Source organism: Sander lucioperca, chromosome 1, assembly GCF_008315115.2.
Source record: "Sander lucioperca isolate FBNREF2018 chromosome 1, SLUC_FBN_1.2, whole genome shotgun sequence".
Taxonomy (NCBI): domain Eukaryota; kingdom Metazoa; phylum Chordata; class Actinopteri; order Perciformes; family Percidae; genus Sander; species Sander lucioperca.
In genome coordinates, this window is record NC_050173.1 from 30,774,381 (window position 1) to 30,791,749 (window position 17,369).

The 17,369-nt window shown below is 40.9% G+C and overlaps 1 protein-coding gene across 2 annotated transcripts in view; it reads right to left on the reverse strand.

The window, feature by feature from the left end:
- ccdc88b (coiled-coil domain containing 88B) overlaps positions 1–17,369 on the reverse strand; it is a 45,898-nt gene that overhangs the window by 22,113 nt on the left and 6,416 nt on the right. For both annotated transcript variants that reach the window (XM_031303268.2, XM_031303267.2), the window contains exons 4-19: positions 15,021–15,090; positions 14,771–14,829; positions 14,062–14,145; positions 13,027–13,167; positions 11,207–11,352; positions 10,755–10,836; positions 9,872–10,030; positions 8,206–8,352; positions 7,790–7,964; positions 7,435–7,550; positions 6,958–7,026; positions 5,741–6,445; positions 5,257–5,436; positions 2,161–2,501; positions 1,789–1,948; positions 193–591 (exon numbers count right to left, since the gene is read on the reverse strand). In XM_031303268.2, the coding sequence (XP_031159128.1) occupies positions 193–591; positions 1,789–1,948; positions 2,161–2,501; positions 5,257–5,436; positions 5,741–6,445; positions 6,958–7,026; positions 7,435–7,550; positions 7,790–7,964; positions 8,206–8,352; positions 9,872–10,030; positions 10,755–10,836; positions 11,207–11,352; positions 13,027–13,167; positions 14,062–14,145; positions 14,771–14,829; positions 15,021–15,090 (3,033 nt within the window). The remainder of the gene's footprint in view (positions 1–192; positions 592–1,788; positions 1,949–2,160; positions 2,502–5,256; positions 5,437–5,740; positions 6,446–6,957; positions 7,027–7,434; positions 7,551–7,789; positions 7,965–8,205; positions 8,353–9,871; positions 10,031–10,754; positions 10,837–11,206; positions 11,353–13,026; positions 13,168–14,061; positions 14,146–14,770; positions 14,830–15,020; positions 15,091–17,369) is intronic.

The following is a 17,369-nucleotide window of genomic DNA, read 5'->3' on the forward strand; positions in this document are numbered from 1 at the left end:
CTGCACTCGTGGAAGTGGCGGCCTACTGTGAGTTGATAGTTGTCAAGCATCCCTAGAGCAAGAATTTCAACATAATATAGATCATCTCCATCACACAGGAGCTGCACCGAACCACACAGTCATCATGCAAATGAGATTCAACGGCTCAGACACACATCATTCACAAAAATATATTCAAACACAGATACACACCTCTCTTTCCAGCTCTATCAACCTCTCACTCAGCTGCCTCTCTGTCTCTCTTGTGGCATATTCATGCGTCATGGAAAGGTTACGACCTTTGCCAGCTGCAGGGGATTGATCCAGATGTGACGTCTCCTGGTTGTTTGTGTGACAAATGTGATTTTTGTTTGATGAGTCTAATTTTGAATTAGACGTAGTGTCCACCTCCGCACTTCCTCTTCTCTTTTCCAAATGGAGAAGAGATTCACTTTTCTGAAGGCACTTGGAGAGCGACTCTATTCTCTCCTGTGATTGGTTGAGATAATCGGTTGTTGTCTTAAGTTCAGCATCAGCGTTTTGCAGTTTCTGGCTCAGACGTTCGACTTCAGTAGATAGTTTCTGAGAATGTGCCTGCTCATTGGATAGATCCTGAAAAGAGAGAGATAAGAAGCAGTGTAGCTTTCAAAGATTAGAATCTGTGGGAAATAAAACAGTAATATAAAACAGATCAAAAGTACAAATATAGAAAAAAATAATTTTACTCATTATACATTCTTAAAAGGACCAATCTTCATATGATCACTTTAATAATATAGTCGTGGAACAATTGCATACTGCATACTATTTCTAGACAGTTAGTACAATCTACTAATGTTCACTAATGTTCACAGTATGCTAAGCTAGCTGTTAGTAGGCAAGAAATTAATGTATACTAACAGGAAAGTATTCATCACAGTGTCACAGGTTAAAGTGACTTTGGCGACAGCCAAATTAACAAGAACAAAGCTAAATGTTTTTTCCCTAAGATTTAATAGGAATTGTTTTTTTGTCTGTGGAGTAAATTGAGATCTTGGACATTTACATCATTATGCATCATCACTGACAGATGAAGAGTTGCACAACAGTGTTTTTTGCATCTATAAAATGCAACACATTATATAAATTAATGTTTTTCATTCCATTGTGGGAATATTTGAAGGCTATACAGTGAATTTTAGGAAAACACACGTCCAACCTGTGAGCAGAGTCTCCATTAACCTTTCCCATGTCCATTGCATTGTGGGACAATAGTGTCCATCAACAACACACTAAAAAATCCAGCAAATTTGGGATGCAAATTGCATTCTTTAAGATTACTGACTTTTGTCACTTTTCCAGTATGAACACACTGATTTATTATGCAGTACAGACATAGGAACATCATAGAATGGACAATTATTACTATTTATGGAAGAAAGGATCTCAGGGTAACACTTTACTTGAAGGTTTCTACATAAGAGTGACATGAGACTGTCATGAACATGACAGTGTCATGACACATGAACCCTAACCCTAACCCTAACCCTAACTTGTCATGACAAAAACCGAATGACACAAGAAGCGATATGTCATAAACGTTTATGACTTGTTTATAATGTTTATGACACATTCATGACAGTGTCATGTCACTCTTATGTAGATACCTTCAAGTAAAGTGTAAGCGATCTCAGTTTATAAAGGGAATTGCTGAGTGTGGGTGAGTTTACCCTTCAACACATTCCCGCAGTCAGTGACTAAACTACGATGTCACACACACACACACACACACACACACACACACACACACACACACACACACACACACACCTGGGACAGTGAGCTAATCTTGGCCTGAGCATCTGCGTACTGCTCCTGCTGCTGCTGTTTACCCTCCTCCATGCTGGTTAATCGAGTGCTGAGCTCCTTCTCCAGGTCCTGCAGCCGAGTGCAGAGCTCTTTGGATTCAGACAGCTGCTGACACACATGTCTGCGTGCACACACGCACATACCACACACACACACACACACACACACACACACACCAGCAGCAGTAGGTCAGACACAGGTTGAATGAAGATAAAGTTAACATTAAAAATAAATGCATGGTGCAGCCATGTAGCTATCTCTGATGCCTTGTAAAGTTAATTGCGTACCTCATCTTGTGATCAGGGTTACGTGTGTGACCAGGAGTGTGTGTACCTGTGTTCAGCATCCAGAGCCCGAGCTCTCTGGTTGCTGTGCTCCAGGGCCAGGGTCGTGCTCTCCAGCTGCTGCCTCAGCCTTGCTGCCTCCCTCTCTCTCTGCCTCCCCTCCTTCCGTTGGCCATCCAGCTCCGACTGACACACCTCCTTCTCCTGCTCCAGCCTTGACGCCTCCAGCAGCGCCTGATCTCGTGCCCGGGCCATAGATTCGGCCTCCACGGTGGCCTCACGGAGCTCTGCCTCCAGCTCCTCCTCCCGACGTCGAGAAGTCTCCAAACTCCGAACTTGTCGTTCGACCTCTGCCCTGAGAGTCTGAGTGGTGAGCTCTAACTGGTCACTCTGGCAAAAGAGACATGATGGATGATTAATGCCACTTTAGATTAAATACATTGATTAATGTGCAAAAGGGAAACTAGTTTGGTCACCCACGCACAGTGGCTAATAACAAAAAAAGACACAAATCAGACGGTTCACAATAGGCGACATTTGAAAGACATTGTATTACCCTAGATATGTTTTATATCTTTTGTATTAACACTGACACACAAACTAACACGTTACGAGAGGTCATTCGAGTAGCTCAGGACCCTGCCTAGTCACTAATAAAAGAAAAAATTAAATAAATAAATAAAAGGCCAACAAAAAGTGATGGATCTAAAAACTAGACCAATAAAAGAGGCGATCAATATGAAAGGACAACTTTAAAATTAGGACAAAAATACAACCCAAATCTCAAAAACAAGTAATTCAAATGTTTTACAGTTGTGGGCACAAAAGATCTTCTAAATTGTTCTGTGGAGCATCTTGGCATCTGTAGCCGGTACTACTAAAAACATCAAATTCTGAACCCAAGTTTGGATTCTTTCTCTTTCACGCTTTCAACAAAACAACGTGTCAACAAAGGCAGAAAAGGAAACGTAGATGTAAACAATAAATATTTCAATATGTTACAAAAATCAGCTTTGCAAATGTTTTCTTAAGAAGAAAATGCATTCAGCACATTTGTTAGAGCTCATGGATACACAGTGGCCCTCATTTATCAACCTAACGTAGAAACCAGCACAGATATGAGCGCAGAAATCATCTTACGACAGGCTTCACGTGTGATTCATGAAACGTTCGTATCACACCAATCAGAGCGTAAGATTGATGATTGGTCGTACATTGATAAATGCAGTGGCTGGAAACAATCGTAATTTAAATATCAGGTCCCAATGTATTATAGGCCTCACCCCTACAATTTACGACATGGCGAGACGTAATCCGGCTAAGAAGCGGCACTTTTCAGAGGTGGAGATTGAAACCCTGATATCTCAGGTCCATTTGCACCAACGTGTGTACTATTTGGCAGCCTGAAAACTGGTATTAAAGGCTGTAGAAAGAATGCGGAGTAGAAAGAGATCACTGATGCAGTCAACAGTGTTGCCGTAGTAAATCGGACTTCAGCTGAAGTTTATTTAATTTATACATCCTTGACATATGTATGCTATAGTCCTAATAGTAATATACAGGCTTATATTGCAATCTCTTAGGCCTACATGTAGGTGTACCTATATTTAAATAAACGCACAGTAGCAGAGTTTATGCAGTGTCTTTTATTTTACTCGTTTTACTCTTTTTTCCATGAGTCAGAGCCAGGCAACCGTGAGCTGGCATCGGGTCATCTGGCTCCATCACTACATTTATGGCACCCTGTTTTCCTGCGCGATGTTAAAACAATGTTGCAGACTTTCTCTGGCGTGTATGGGTCCCCGCCGCTGACACAAAACAGAGCCATCTGCCCTTAATCTATCCGATGGAGCGCTCCACCGTGGCCCATGTACGTATGTGTGCACTGTTACCGGCACATAAAGGTCTTCTAAAAGAGCCAGATGCCGATAAATGATCAACTGATGACTTCTCCTTCTCTTGTTAAACTGATTATATGCTGCACCGCAAGTCTACACTGACTCAAAAACGTGCGTACAGGAGTTTAAACTTGACACGAGATTTGATCGTAGCCTCCGCTCACGTCCCTATTGATAAATGCCGAGCTTTGCGTGGAAATGACCGTACACTGGTTTTATGCTTGTTTTCTGTTGTACGTTCGTTTCGTAAATGAGTGCCAATGTGTCTGGTGAGTGACACTGAATGTAAACAGAACTCCACAGGAAACCTTTAATAATGCTCTTCCAGTTTCCTCCAGGTTTAGAATCACATCACAATAATGAACGCAAATTCAATCAATCTATGCAACATTGTTCTGCATGAATTGACCAAAATAAATGACCAAATCAATACAACGTTGTCGGTTATGTTTCGATACAGGCTAGTTCATTAAACCCACACAACAACAAGGAAGCAAAGAGGGAGAAAGAGGATGTAGATGAGTTGTAATTTCCCATTTGGGTTTTATTCACCCCTCCAGCTGAAAGAAGCAGAGTTCATTTCATGTTTCATTTAACATACACTGTTATAGTCTCCATTAATTCCATTAACTCCATTTACTTATTATTCTGGTGGTCAGAACTAACTGGAAACTCTTCTGTTTTATGAAGTAAAGCATCAAGCATTGAAACAAACACATTTCAATCTGGTGCTGATGGTGCTGATGAAGCACTGAACCTCCTCATGCTTTAACATTAAGAGAGTGGATTATGTTTTATTATTGTTTAGAAATTAAAGGAACTGTTTTTCAAAGTTATCTATATCTACAGTATATGACCTGATTCCATGGGATCATATAACTGGATCACATCATAGCAGAACAACATTTTTAAGATGCTCATCTGCGTTGAATTAGAAACTGCATATTGTAGACAATAGACGCAAAATGTAATGTATTTTATGTAACCAAGTAATTAGTTAAAGCGATTACAGAATAATAACATCAGATAATAAACATTGTCTACATTTCTGTTACAGTTTTTTTTTTTTAACTCTGCTTCCTTTCATTTGGATTGTACGTTTCTTTTTTTCTGCCCCACGTCCATCTTCCCTAAAGAAAAATGACATCTGCCATGGTCATGAAAATGTTTGGTGTCACAGCTGCATCATGTGTGTGTGTGTGTGTGTGTGTGTGTGTGTGTGTGTGTGTAAATGTGTACTCATCAACCTTGCGGTGGGCGGTACGCAGGGCGTCCATGGTGCTGCGTAGCGTATCTCTGTCTCTCTCCAGTGCGGCCCGCTCTCCCTCCAGGGTGGCGATGACTGTGGACTGCATCCTGTGAAGCCCCACTTGGCTCCGCAAGCGGCACAGCTCCTCCTCCATAACCAGACCCTCTGACTGAAGAACCTGAGAAAACAACGGGAGGATATTAAGCTGGGGAACTGTCTATCTATCTATTAATACATACAGCCATGCAGCTGTTACCTGAATTGTTTTGTGAATCATTACCAAAATTTATTTATCATATCAGTTCAAATCTATTTCTAAAGTTGTTTTAATATCAACCTTTGCTTTAATTTTATTAAATATCTTAAATGCATCCATCCACCCATCCAATCAACCAAACATTATTATCTTAATATCTCTATTAGCACATTTTCTCCCCTCGATCCATCAACCATACATCTATATATCGTCCTTCCATCCATACCTCTATTTGCCTGCGGGCGTCTCCCAGACTTTCGGCAGCTCTCTTCAGTCGCTGCAGCTCGGCCTCCAGAACCACCAGCCTCTGCTCAGCCTCCCAGGTTTTTCTGCTCTGCTCTCCCAGTTTGGAGCGCAGGTCCTGGGCCACCATCGCCTGTCTGTCAGCCTCCTCCTGGGCATCCTGGAGGTGCTTCGCCAGAAGCTCCACATCAGGACCAGACAGAGGACAAACAGCCTGCACTACAGCTGTGGTCTCTGTATTATCTTCTACACTTTGTGAGTGATTTTGGATCTCTGAGCTTGTTGTTGTTACTGCAGTCTGAGCTTTCTTTATGTGTCTTTCTTTCTCCTTTTTCTCTTTGTCCTTCTGCCCTCCCTCTGCCTCTCCTCTTCCTTTGGACTCAGCCTCCTCATCGCATGGTTCTTCTTTTCCCCCTTCAACATGGACAACCTCTTCCCCAACTCCTGCTTCCCTCTGGGTCCCAATGATTTCTCCTCTTCTCTCCCTCAACCCCAATACTCTTACCCTTCCTTCCCCCTCTCCCCTGCAGGATTCAGAGCCTTGGACTCCTCTCTCCACCTTATCCTCCTCCTCTCTGTCTGGCATCTTCACTTCTTCCTTCTTTTTGTCTTCTAAATGTTGCAGTTTGGTCACCAGCTCTTCAAGGCTCTGCTTCAAAGTGGCATTTTCATTCTTCAAGTTTTGAAACTGAAAATGAAAAATAGACTGAAATTTATATAGCACCTTTTGACCTTACCAAACAAAGCACTTTCCAATTTCCCTCTCATTGTCTGCGCTGGCCTGCCCATGGGGAGCAACTTGGGGTTCGGTGTCTCGCTCAAAGACACTTTGACATGCGGACAGGAAGAGCCGGGGATCGAACCATCAACCTTGTGATTAATGCAAAGGACATCCCGCTCTAACTCCTCCTCCTTTATGATTACTGAATATTTAGTGTCATGATGACGATACAAGTTTTCAGTTGCTTACTTTTTAGACAATACGTTCTGCATATTATTACACTTTATAATATAATAATAATAATAATAATAAGCTTTATTTGTATAGCGCCTTTCATACACAGAGTGCAGCTCAAAGCGCTTTAGATGCCTAATGTCGCTCAGCACTGTGTGACAAAGCAGATCCGTCTCCCAGAAACTATTTCATATCATATCTGTGAATTCAGGTCGATAGCAGCCTTTCTTTCCCTCTCAGCTTACCTCGCTGAGTGTGTTCTGATGCTCCATTTCCAGGCATGCCAGCTCATCCTTTGCATCTGGAGAATCAGCCTGCAGCGAGAGGAAATGGATGTTTAACTCGTCCAACTGTTGCTTCCTGCTTTTCCTGTTTCATTTTCCCAGATAGTGTAGAGCTTCATGTCTGACTTTGGTGATGTCAGGTTGACATGAACGGTGGGTCTACTGGTATTTTTATAAGAAAAGTTGTAACTGCAATGGTTCTTCCTACCAAGACATGCTGATCATATAAATTATAAAATGCACTACGGGCATCTGAAAGCTGTATTATTTACTTTACATATCATGGAGTTAGACATGTGCTTCTAAAGTGCAGGCGAGCACAGTTATCTCTTATGATGACCTGCTTTAGTGTATAACCAGGGAGAGCTATAGATTATAGATTATTGAGTTTATAGATTATTTCTGCCAGCCATAACCCTCGACCCCTTGAACCCTGACCTCCTGCTGGGCCTGCAGCTCCTCCAGTCGTCTCCTCAGCTCTGCATTCTCCTGCTCCGCTCCCAGCAGCATCAGCGTCGAAGCCTCGCCCACCTCCACACTCAGTGGCTTCTGATCTGAGGGAGAGGGAGAAATAAATAAATAAATAAAGCAGGAGAAAGATGAAGAAGAGGAGGGAGAGAGAGGCAGATAGGCAAAACAAGAAATGGAGAAAAAGAGAAATGGATATATGAAGAGATTCACTCGGTTATTGTTGATTGATAACCTGTGGGCCAGTATTACCTCAACATACTTTCTGTTATCAGTTAATTAAAATGTCTTAAATGACAAGGTGCGGAGAGGCATGTGCTCTGACCAATCATTTCGTTCAGCTCCTCGTCAGAGTCCAGTTCTGATTGGAGGAAACGTTGGTGAACCGCAGCAACTGGAGCGGGAACACTGCCGCTACTGCAGCAGTGCCTCAGGTCCGCCTCGAGGCTCATGTTCATCTCCAGCAGCTCATCAACTCGCTGCCTCTCGGTGTCCTGCTCCTACACACACACACACACACACACACACACACACACACACACACACACACACACACACACACACACTCACACAAACACACACACACATTCATTCATCATGAAATGCTACTCCTATGTCATAAAAGTACATTCATAGCAAGATCTAAAGAAGGATTAGTATTTCTTAACATATGAATGTGAATGGACACATGCATACACACACATACAGTAAACACATCACTCAAATATTAAATACACCCACCGCTTCCACGTCTATGATTCTCTGACGCAGCAGAAGATTGTCCCTCTCAAGCTCTCTTAGCGAGGAGCAGCGTGCCTGTGCATTAGCCAGCTGTTCTTCCAGAAGAACTTTGGTCTCCTGCAGCGCTGCACACAGCTGCTGCTGCTCCTGCAGGCATGCCGCGCACCGACAGACAAGAAACATTAAACTGTAAGTATATAGTGATATACGTATTGTATATATACTATATATATAGTGAAGTCTTCACGTCAGTCACAACTTAGCAAGGTGGACATTTAGACTAAACATTTGCTGAGAGAATCACATTGTTTATATATGTGTCTTTTGCTGCTGCAGCCCTCAGAGCTAATCGATCTTTGATCCACATTTGTCCTCTTTAGTGGCAGCTAAGGGCAATTTGGGTCTTATTCTAATGGTTTTGACGAGCATTTACAGCAGTTATTATAATAACCTTTTATTGCACACTGAAATCAAACACAGCAACATTTCTACAATAAAGTCAGACAGGGCAAGAAACACAAGCAATTAGACGATCAGACAGGTTGAAATAAGCCAACAGTTTGGTTTATCTAAAACACTTGACTTAGTCCTTAAAGCAAAAGTGAGCACACCCAAAATGGCGGTAATAACCTGAGTGATTGTCCCCCTCAGTCTCCTGCGTTCTCAGTTTTCTGCAAATAACTTGTTATTACCAATAGGAATGATGACCACAACTATGCAATTAACACCCAAGATGCAATAAAAAACGAGATTACTCTTGAAGTGTGTTGGGGTGGATTTTTCTTTTAAATGAGAAAACCCCTCTACACGTAAACATTCAACATTACCTCTGGTTTTAACAACCACGCAAGGGTTCACTGTGAAATTGTGAAAATTAATTATAAACCCAAACACGAGAAAAAAAATCATCCTGCCACCTATGTGGGCTGTCACAGAGTATGTAGTATAAAGCAGTATAAAGGCAGAATAAATCAAATAAGACTGAGAAGGTGACAGTGAGGACACTGTAAGGTGTTTTACAAGGATATGAGCACATTTTCTGCCTAAGAGCAGTTATACTACCTCAGAATAAATCTCATTTGGGTGTAAAAGCTCTAATAACTGAAGATGTACTCCTGCTCTTTGTCAATGAAGCAGCTCCGGGCTGTAAATCCTGATGACATCACACAATATAATCTCATTCTCTGGCTTTGAGATTCAGAGTTGTTCATACTCACTTTTGATTGAAACGCTCAGGGCCGTGAGAGAGAATACATAGCTTTTAAGATGAAGTGGTACTTCTTTATAAACAGTACTTACTCAGAAAGGTTAAAAAGGGACATTTTTTTTATTTCACTGGTAATGTTCTTATAAGGTCCTCACTTTGTGAAAAGCATGTGTGTTTGTGTGTACATGTGTATAAAGGCATTGTGAGTATGTTTGTTTTTGTTCTGTATTTATGAGATTCAAATATGTAACTTACTTAGCAATTTTAATGTATTTCATGGTGCAGATGTTGTCGTGCTGTTTGTTTTCTTTCTGGTGTAAATGAATTATTCAGAAGAATGTGTAGTGAGTTGTGCTTTTACGTGTGTGTGTGTGTGTGTGTGTGTGTGTGTGTGTGTGTGTGTGTGTGTGTGTGTGTGTGTGTGCGCGTGCGTGCGTGCGTGCGTGCGTGCGTACATGCCTTCAGCTGAGTCCGTGTGAGCTCCAGGCTGCGCAATCTGTGTTTACAGCTCTGAAGCTCAGTCTGGAGCTGCTCAGCCCGCGCAGCTCGCTCTCGGGCGCAGTCCAGCTCATCCCGCAGTGCACGCATGCCCCTCACCTCACCCTGCAGAGAACGATTCTGCAAACACACACACACACACACACACACACACACACACACACACATATTCATATACCAATGGGGATGAGGTCAAAGAAGATTGTGAACAGATCTGGGATATGCAGTAAAGCTAATGTTGACAAAGTCTAATACAGGAAGAAGAAAAGGTGCGTGCGTGCGTGCGTGCGTGCGTGCGTGCGCGTGTGTGTGTGTGTGTAAGAAAGACAACATTTTTGCTGTCTTCTTCTCTCCTAAGACTTTAAAATGATTGTCACTGATTGTGACACTATTTGTTGTAGCGCCAAATAGTGTCCACATATCCCCAAATACTGTAATTTTGGGAACAATTGTTTGATGCTGTTGTAAGTAAATGTTGAACTACGACAATGGAAAAATAGAATGGAATGATTCAGGAAAGGCCTCTCAGGATCATCCCTATTCTTTTGTTCGGGTCTAAACTGTCAGTTCAGCTGGAAAGAAGTTTAACAACAATGTTCTGACAACATTTTCTGACTACAAAAATTGTAGTTGGCTGCAATATGTGTAGTCTAATTGCTGCTAAATACATAACCTAAGAGGAATCTGCTTATTGGCTATTAAAAGCCACCTGTGTTGTGCTTTTGGCTGTGCTGTATTGTTTTTTTAGACCTAATATACAGTATATTACAGCTGTTGCCAAACTAGTTACGTTTAATGTGCTTTCAGTTTTCATATCTGGCGGTACAAGTCAGACTGTCTGTACCTCTTTCTGAAGTTTCTTGATCTGTTCCTCCATGGTTTGAATCTCCAGGTTGTTATCCAATATCTGATCGCCTTTATCTTCCCTAAAAAACAAGTCAAACATAAAACCATCACCACCAAAAATGCAATTACACATTTTTTCAAAACAGTATTTGGCAGATGTTTTTTTTATTATATATTGGCTGATTAAAAATAAGATTGGAGCAGATTATGTTTGCTAAAAAAAAGAGTAAAAAGACACGTGTATCCAGATATTATAATTGGCCAACAATGACCTTTGTGATATAGTCATAGTAGTGAGTCCTTACTCGTAGCTACGTAACATTTCAGTTTGTGTGACAAAATCATTTGCACATTTTTCATGTTGACCTTTATCGCAACTTTTCTAAAGGTTCTCTTGAGTTTTTTGGATCACACATGGACACACACACACACACACACACACACACTCACAGTTGTTGTTTAAGGCGGCGGAGTTTGGCCTTGCTGTCTGCCAGCTGGAGAGCCAGACTTTGGGGTGGCTCCTCGCTGTGACCACCCAGGGGCACCATGGTTGAGTCAGACTGGGCCTCCCGCTCCCGACACAGCTCTGCTATCCTCTGGGAGAGGGAAGGAGAGAGAGATGTGGCAAGGGACAAAGAGGACAGAGGAAGAGAAAGATTTGGAGAGAGAATGAGAGACACAGGAGATAAAGTATGGAAGAATTTTTATGTTTTGGAACATTATTCACTGTTCAAAACAGAGATAGTCTTTTTAATAATGCCTTTTAATCCCACAAAAGTTGATAAAAAGATCTCAGTGGAACATCAGCGGATTTACACTGTAAAGATGTAGGACGGAGACAAATTAAGAAAACAAAAAACCTCATTATATATTTTAAAATACTTTTTTCTATTTTTTCAGACAGTGACTGACATGCATTTTATTTTTCATTTATTGTTATTTATTTATACAAACTTGCATTGACCACAAAGTTATTTACATGTCAGCCTCGAATTACACTATATACACTCATGTTTTCGGAATTCTAATCTCCATCTACAGCCTACTCCATTGAGATACCATTTTAATAGCTAAAAGGCAGAATTACTACAACTGTGAGTGGTAAATATTAACTACAAACTGAATATAAGATCTGAGCAGCCTGAGATATAAAATATTGATCAAATATGTGACACAATTAAGCCCAGATGAAACAAATACTTACTTATGCATGTCCTAATTTCAGCTAATTTAATTTTATAACTTTATAAAACAAACATATTGTTCTTATTATCATGTTGGTTTAATGGGAAATATTGTACAAGTCAGTCAACTGTCAGACACATTTTTTATGCATCAAAGGTCCTCAGCAGGAATCGAACCGGGGACATTGCTGTTAAACTATATGGTATGCATCTGAGCCACCAAAGGACTTATGTTTAAATCATTTTTAGGCACAAAAGAATCTGACTCCATCTGTCTGAACCAAGTAGCAACCTACGAGCCTGAAAATTAAAGCCAATGAGGAAGTGCCTGCAACCTGCATTATTTCTAACGGCCAGCACGGGGCGACTCCACTGGTTGCAAAAGAGGTCCAATTGTAGAAGTCTATGAGAAAATTAGCCTACTTCACACTTGATTTTTACCACAGTAAACATTTTCCTAACAAGTTTATGGTCTCAAGCGTTAGTTTCAAGTCTTCTTCAATACAACATGATGTTCATTTAGTCAGTTATGGTCCCATTATTTTAAAATAGATGATAAAGCAGGGCATGCTTTAGGGCGTAGCTACCTTGTGATTGACAAGTTGCTACCACAGCAACATGACATTTATTGTCAAGATTCAGATGAAAAGATCAATATGACTCTCATATCTGTTAAGTTAATATGAAGCTACACCAGCAGCCAGTTAGCTTAGCTTAGCACATAGATTGGACTCATCAGGGGAAACAGCTAGCCAGGCTCCGTTCAAAAGTAAAAAAAAAAATATATATATATATAAAAATAGCTGCAAAAATATATATTTTACAGCAGGTTGTGCGCCCTGCCAAGAAATACTTTCAACGTGCTGGTAGGCAGATTTTGTTGCCTTTGGACAGAGCCAGGCTAGCTGTTTCCCCCTATTCCCAGTCTTTATGCTAAGCTAACCTAACTGGCTACTGGCTGTCACCTCATCTTTACCATACAGACACGAGAGTGGTATCAATCTTCTCTTCTAACTCATGGCAAGAAAGAGAAAAGGCATATTTTCGAAAATGTCAAACTATTCCTTTAAGTGTGTGTATGTATACCTCCAGGTGTGTGTCTCTCTGTGCCAGCAGGCTTTGGATCTGTTTGGCCATGGAGCTGAACACCAGCTGTAAGTCTGCGCCTTCAACCTCTACCAGCTCCTCCCACCTCAGCGGCAGCACCGTGCGAGGATCCTGAGTCACCTGCAGCAAGGACAGTTTCTCAGGTCGCATGATAAGATCAATGTGTGTCTGGAAAACCTGACACAAAATAGCAAATCTGGGTACAAACAATCCATGCAGTGTGAAGGCAGTGTGAATACCAAGTAGAGATACATGCATCTGTTTGTAAAGGAAACAATATTTCTCACATTTTCTCCAGTATTGTATCTGTTAGGGAAGTGGGTCCAAAAATGCCTGACTAATACATGCAAAACTAATTATTATGTAGGCAGGTTTGAAATGTCCTCGGGTGAAGGCATATGAACAGCAAGCAGGGGGTGCATCCATCCACACAGAAACGGCACCTCTCACCTCTATGATTTACGAGGCTGAAAAACATGGCACAAAAGAGGCTGGTGGGCAACATGCTGTTACTGTAATTCAGACACGCTGGTATGCAACATGCTGTTTTTGTAATGCCGGCAATTATTCACGGGGGGGTATTTTTAAAAGAGTACAATTTGGCATTTGGGCTGTATTGGAGAGGACAGCATAGAAAAAATGAGAAAGATGAAGGAGAGAGGATGATGTGACAGAGGTGGAGGTGGAGAGGTGGACATGAGGGGTGGAGGATCCATCCTACGGTGGCAGCAAGGGGCACCCAGAGGTCCTTAAAAGGCTGCCAGCAGAATAACAAGTAGCTCATTTTCAATTTCTTGAAGCGCCAGCAGAAGATATAATAGTTTCACTCTCTCTGCCTACAGGCCAGACAGTAAAGAAATTCTTTGCTAAATCATATTTAAAAAAAAAAAAAAAAAAAAACTCTCTTAGAATGTCTCCTCTGGATAATATCTCCTCATACTGATGGTCAGTCGCTGAACAGCTTTTATATCTGGGGGATCCTTGATTAGATTAATTCTGCACTTGAACACCTACCTGCTGGATACAGCTAGCAATGGCTGCCTGGGTCTCAATGTCCAGAGACTGGATCTCCTGGATGAACGTCTCCTTCTCCTCACACTACAGACACAGAGAGATGCAATGGAGTCAGGTGTGTGTGTGTGTGTGTGTGTGTGTGTGTGTGTGTGTGTGTGTGTGTGTGTGTGTGTGTGTGTGTGTTATAAGCAAGAGCTGGACGATTAAATTACAGAAGTATAATGCTCTGATAATTTGCTGCTTTTCTCTATTTTACATTATTGTCAACTAAATGTCTTTAGGTTTCTTGAGCTGTGAGAAATTAAGAGGGGATTTCTTTTTACAAGTCTTTGAAATTTTGTCCATTACATTTTTCTATAAACAAATCAATTTGCTATTTAAAATGATAATTTAAAAGACGCTATAAGAAGAGGTAGCCTGTCATGAACTAAAATCTGGGCCTACAGTAGATTAAAAAAAATCTGAGGGTCGCTTAAGTTATTAGGATCCATTCTTTGGTAACCAAGGATAATCCATTCAATAATTATGTTATTCTGCATCAAAGTGTTAGATCAAAAGATGGACAGATTGACCACTCCACTAGCCTGGCTAAAAATTTAAAATACTGAACATTTAGTACAAAATACTGGTTGTCTGGTTGAGTAAAACAACACTGGTGCCATTATCCACCTTCAAAGAGCGAGATGGTCATGTGAGTATGTGTCATTACCTGCACAGCACATCCTAGTAAGAGCAGCAGCAGTCGTCGGAGCTCTTCCACGGCTGCCTCTGAGGATACAGAAATAACTGTCATCCTCATCATTATCGCCATCATCTCCACCCCCCACCACCATCCTCCCTATCATTATCACCTTAATGTGTTTCACAGATAGCAGAGATATGGACTCGTATATAAAGTATAATTACTTTCTGGCTGCTGGGAGACATGGCACTGATAGGATCATGCGTTTATCTTGTACCTGTTAGGGGGTCCTGCCCCAGAATGGCAACATTTGGGAGAGGCATCAGTATTAACTGCTGCAGGTCTTCCTGAGGAACAGAATAAATGTGAAGAGGTAAGAAAAAAAACTCAAGTAATCGGGCAGCCCATATTGTCAGTCTGTCTGCCCACAGTGAGCCTGGATAAACAGCAACATGAAACCAACAGCCTCCTGCAGTTTGTGGTGTAAACAAACAGCTGATATCCGATAAGAGAACTTTTCATTTGTCCTTCCAGGTCAAGGAGTCTTTGTACAAATTAGCTTTAATATATTTCAGTGGAGCTAATTTTTAGTATATGCTAGATGAAATAGAAACATAATTTTTTTTTATGAATGAATAACAATCCTGAAACAAAATCCCTGATTCTATTGTTGCCCTTGTGGTTAAAAAATGCAGCTTTTAACTGTCAGCTAATGACCTTACATTTTTGGTTATAGTAGACACTGTATCATCTACCCTGAGGGTTTGTGTTTCATGTTTTTGTTTTCCAATTAAAACAGAAAGCATTATGAAAAAAAAGAATTTGAACATTTACTGAAGCCATTCAATTTCAAAATCCCTTCAAGTCAAATATCAAAACAACCTCTTGAATCTGCATGTTTCAATGGTCATGTGCTAGAAAGCATTCACATGTTGAAGAGTAAACAGGCTGATTCAGGACCAGCAGAAGGCCCACCAACACTGTGGTCAGCTTGTTTCAGCGAGTTGTATTTCCTGCTTCATGATCTTGGATAAATCTCCTGGCAGATTCTAAATGACATTTAATCAAGCTGGATGTCAGATGCCTCAGACGTTCCCCGTCCAGAATCGTGGCTTTTTTTCTGGCAGCAAGTATTTGTCATGTGGACCTGCAGTGCTTTGCTCCTCCTTCTACAATACTATCTAGTGTAAAAGAATTTCAGTGAAGTCATCCGCCGGATACTTTATTACTTTTCTAAATTGGTCTCCCTGAACAATTTCCCTGTTAATTAAAAATGTTTTTGTCAAAGAGCCACACTGACATTGGCAAGCTCCTTTCCCAACTGCTATGAAATCCTGTTTACATCCTCCTGCGATCCATCGGTGCAAACTCATCAGAGGCAAGTCACAATTACAGCTCTCTCTGCTGCGGCTTACTGTAATTTATAAACTGTACAGTGAGAAAGGCAATGTACCAAGAAGCAAGCACTCCCTTCAGCAACTACAGTGTGTGAGTTTGGTATCAGAAGCATGTGCAGCCAACCTAACGTTTGTGCTCCTTCAGGGCATGAAGGACATTAGCCACTGCAGTTCCGTGTTGGTTATCGTGCAGCTCATGGTTCATGATGCCAAACAGACTTCTGCAAGAGATTAGCCAGACTAGAAAAAATAAAGAAGCTGCTTGTTGTTGTTGGCATGCTAATGTCCTCGCATCATTCAGCCAAAATACATACTGGGTGGTGTTTGCTCAAATCTCTCCCACACTATATTTTATACATCATCATTTGGTACAATTATACACCCTGCTTAAGAGATTAACAATATGAGTAATACATGGTGCAACTATCTGCGCTATGATATGAGTTGAGTTTCTCTCAAGGTTAATTTCTTTTTCCACTAACATCATAGCAAAAAATAAGGAATTAGCCTTTATCCCTCAGCGAGTCTGCCTCTGAAAATAATCTACTGTTGTATAAAGTAGTCCTGAAGTCGGAATAACAATTTTTATCAAGCTGCTGGCTGCAGCTCTGAAGAGAATTATAATCCATCTGCAACATTATCTTTTCCAAATTCCATCTTTCTATCAATAATTCCACTTGATGTAGTTTGGATTGCTGCTGGTTTTCATTTTACCCACAGACAGTTTTGATTTTCAATGCTTCTGTTGGTGGTCTCACTTTTACTTTATCTTTTTTTGCCTTTATTCAGATGTGCACACCAGATTAATTCAAACATCATGCATCAGATGTTCTGTATCTTTAAAAATGTATTGGTTACTGAGGACAAAGATCTTTGTAGAGGCTCAATACATTCAAAGGCAAATTAACATTTAAGATTCCAATAGAATAGAATAGAACAGATATATACTGTAAACGTGCTCTGCCTGTATCATCTACACAAATAGAAATAGCTAATTATTATCTGTATTACATACATATATATATATATATATATATATATATATATATATATAGAAGCGGAGGTAACAGCAGAGAAATTGAAATCCTGACAGGCTGCAGACGGTTGCTGTGGCTTACACTCACCACACTCTCTCACACGCACACACACTCAAACACATAGACAGCAAAACAATGTCAAAAAAGGCAGCGAGAAGTAAAACCATGACCAATGTGGAACTAAACGTCCAC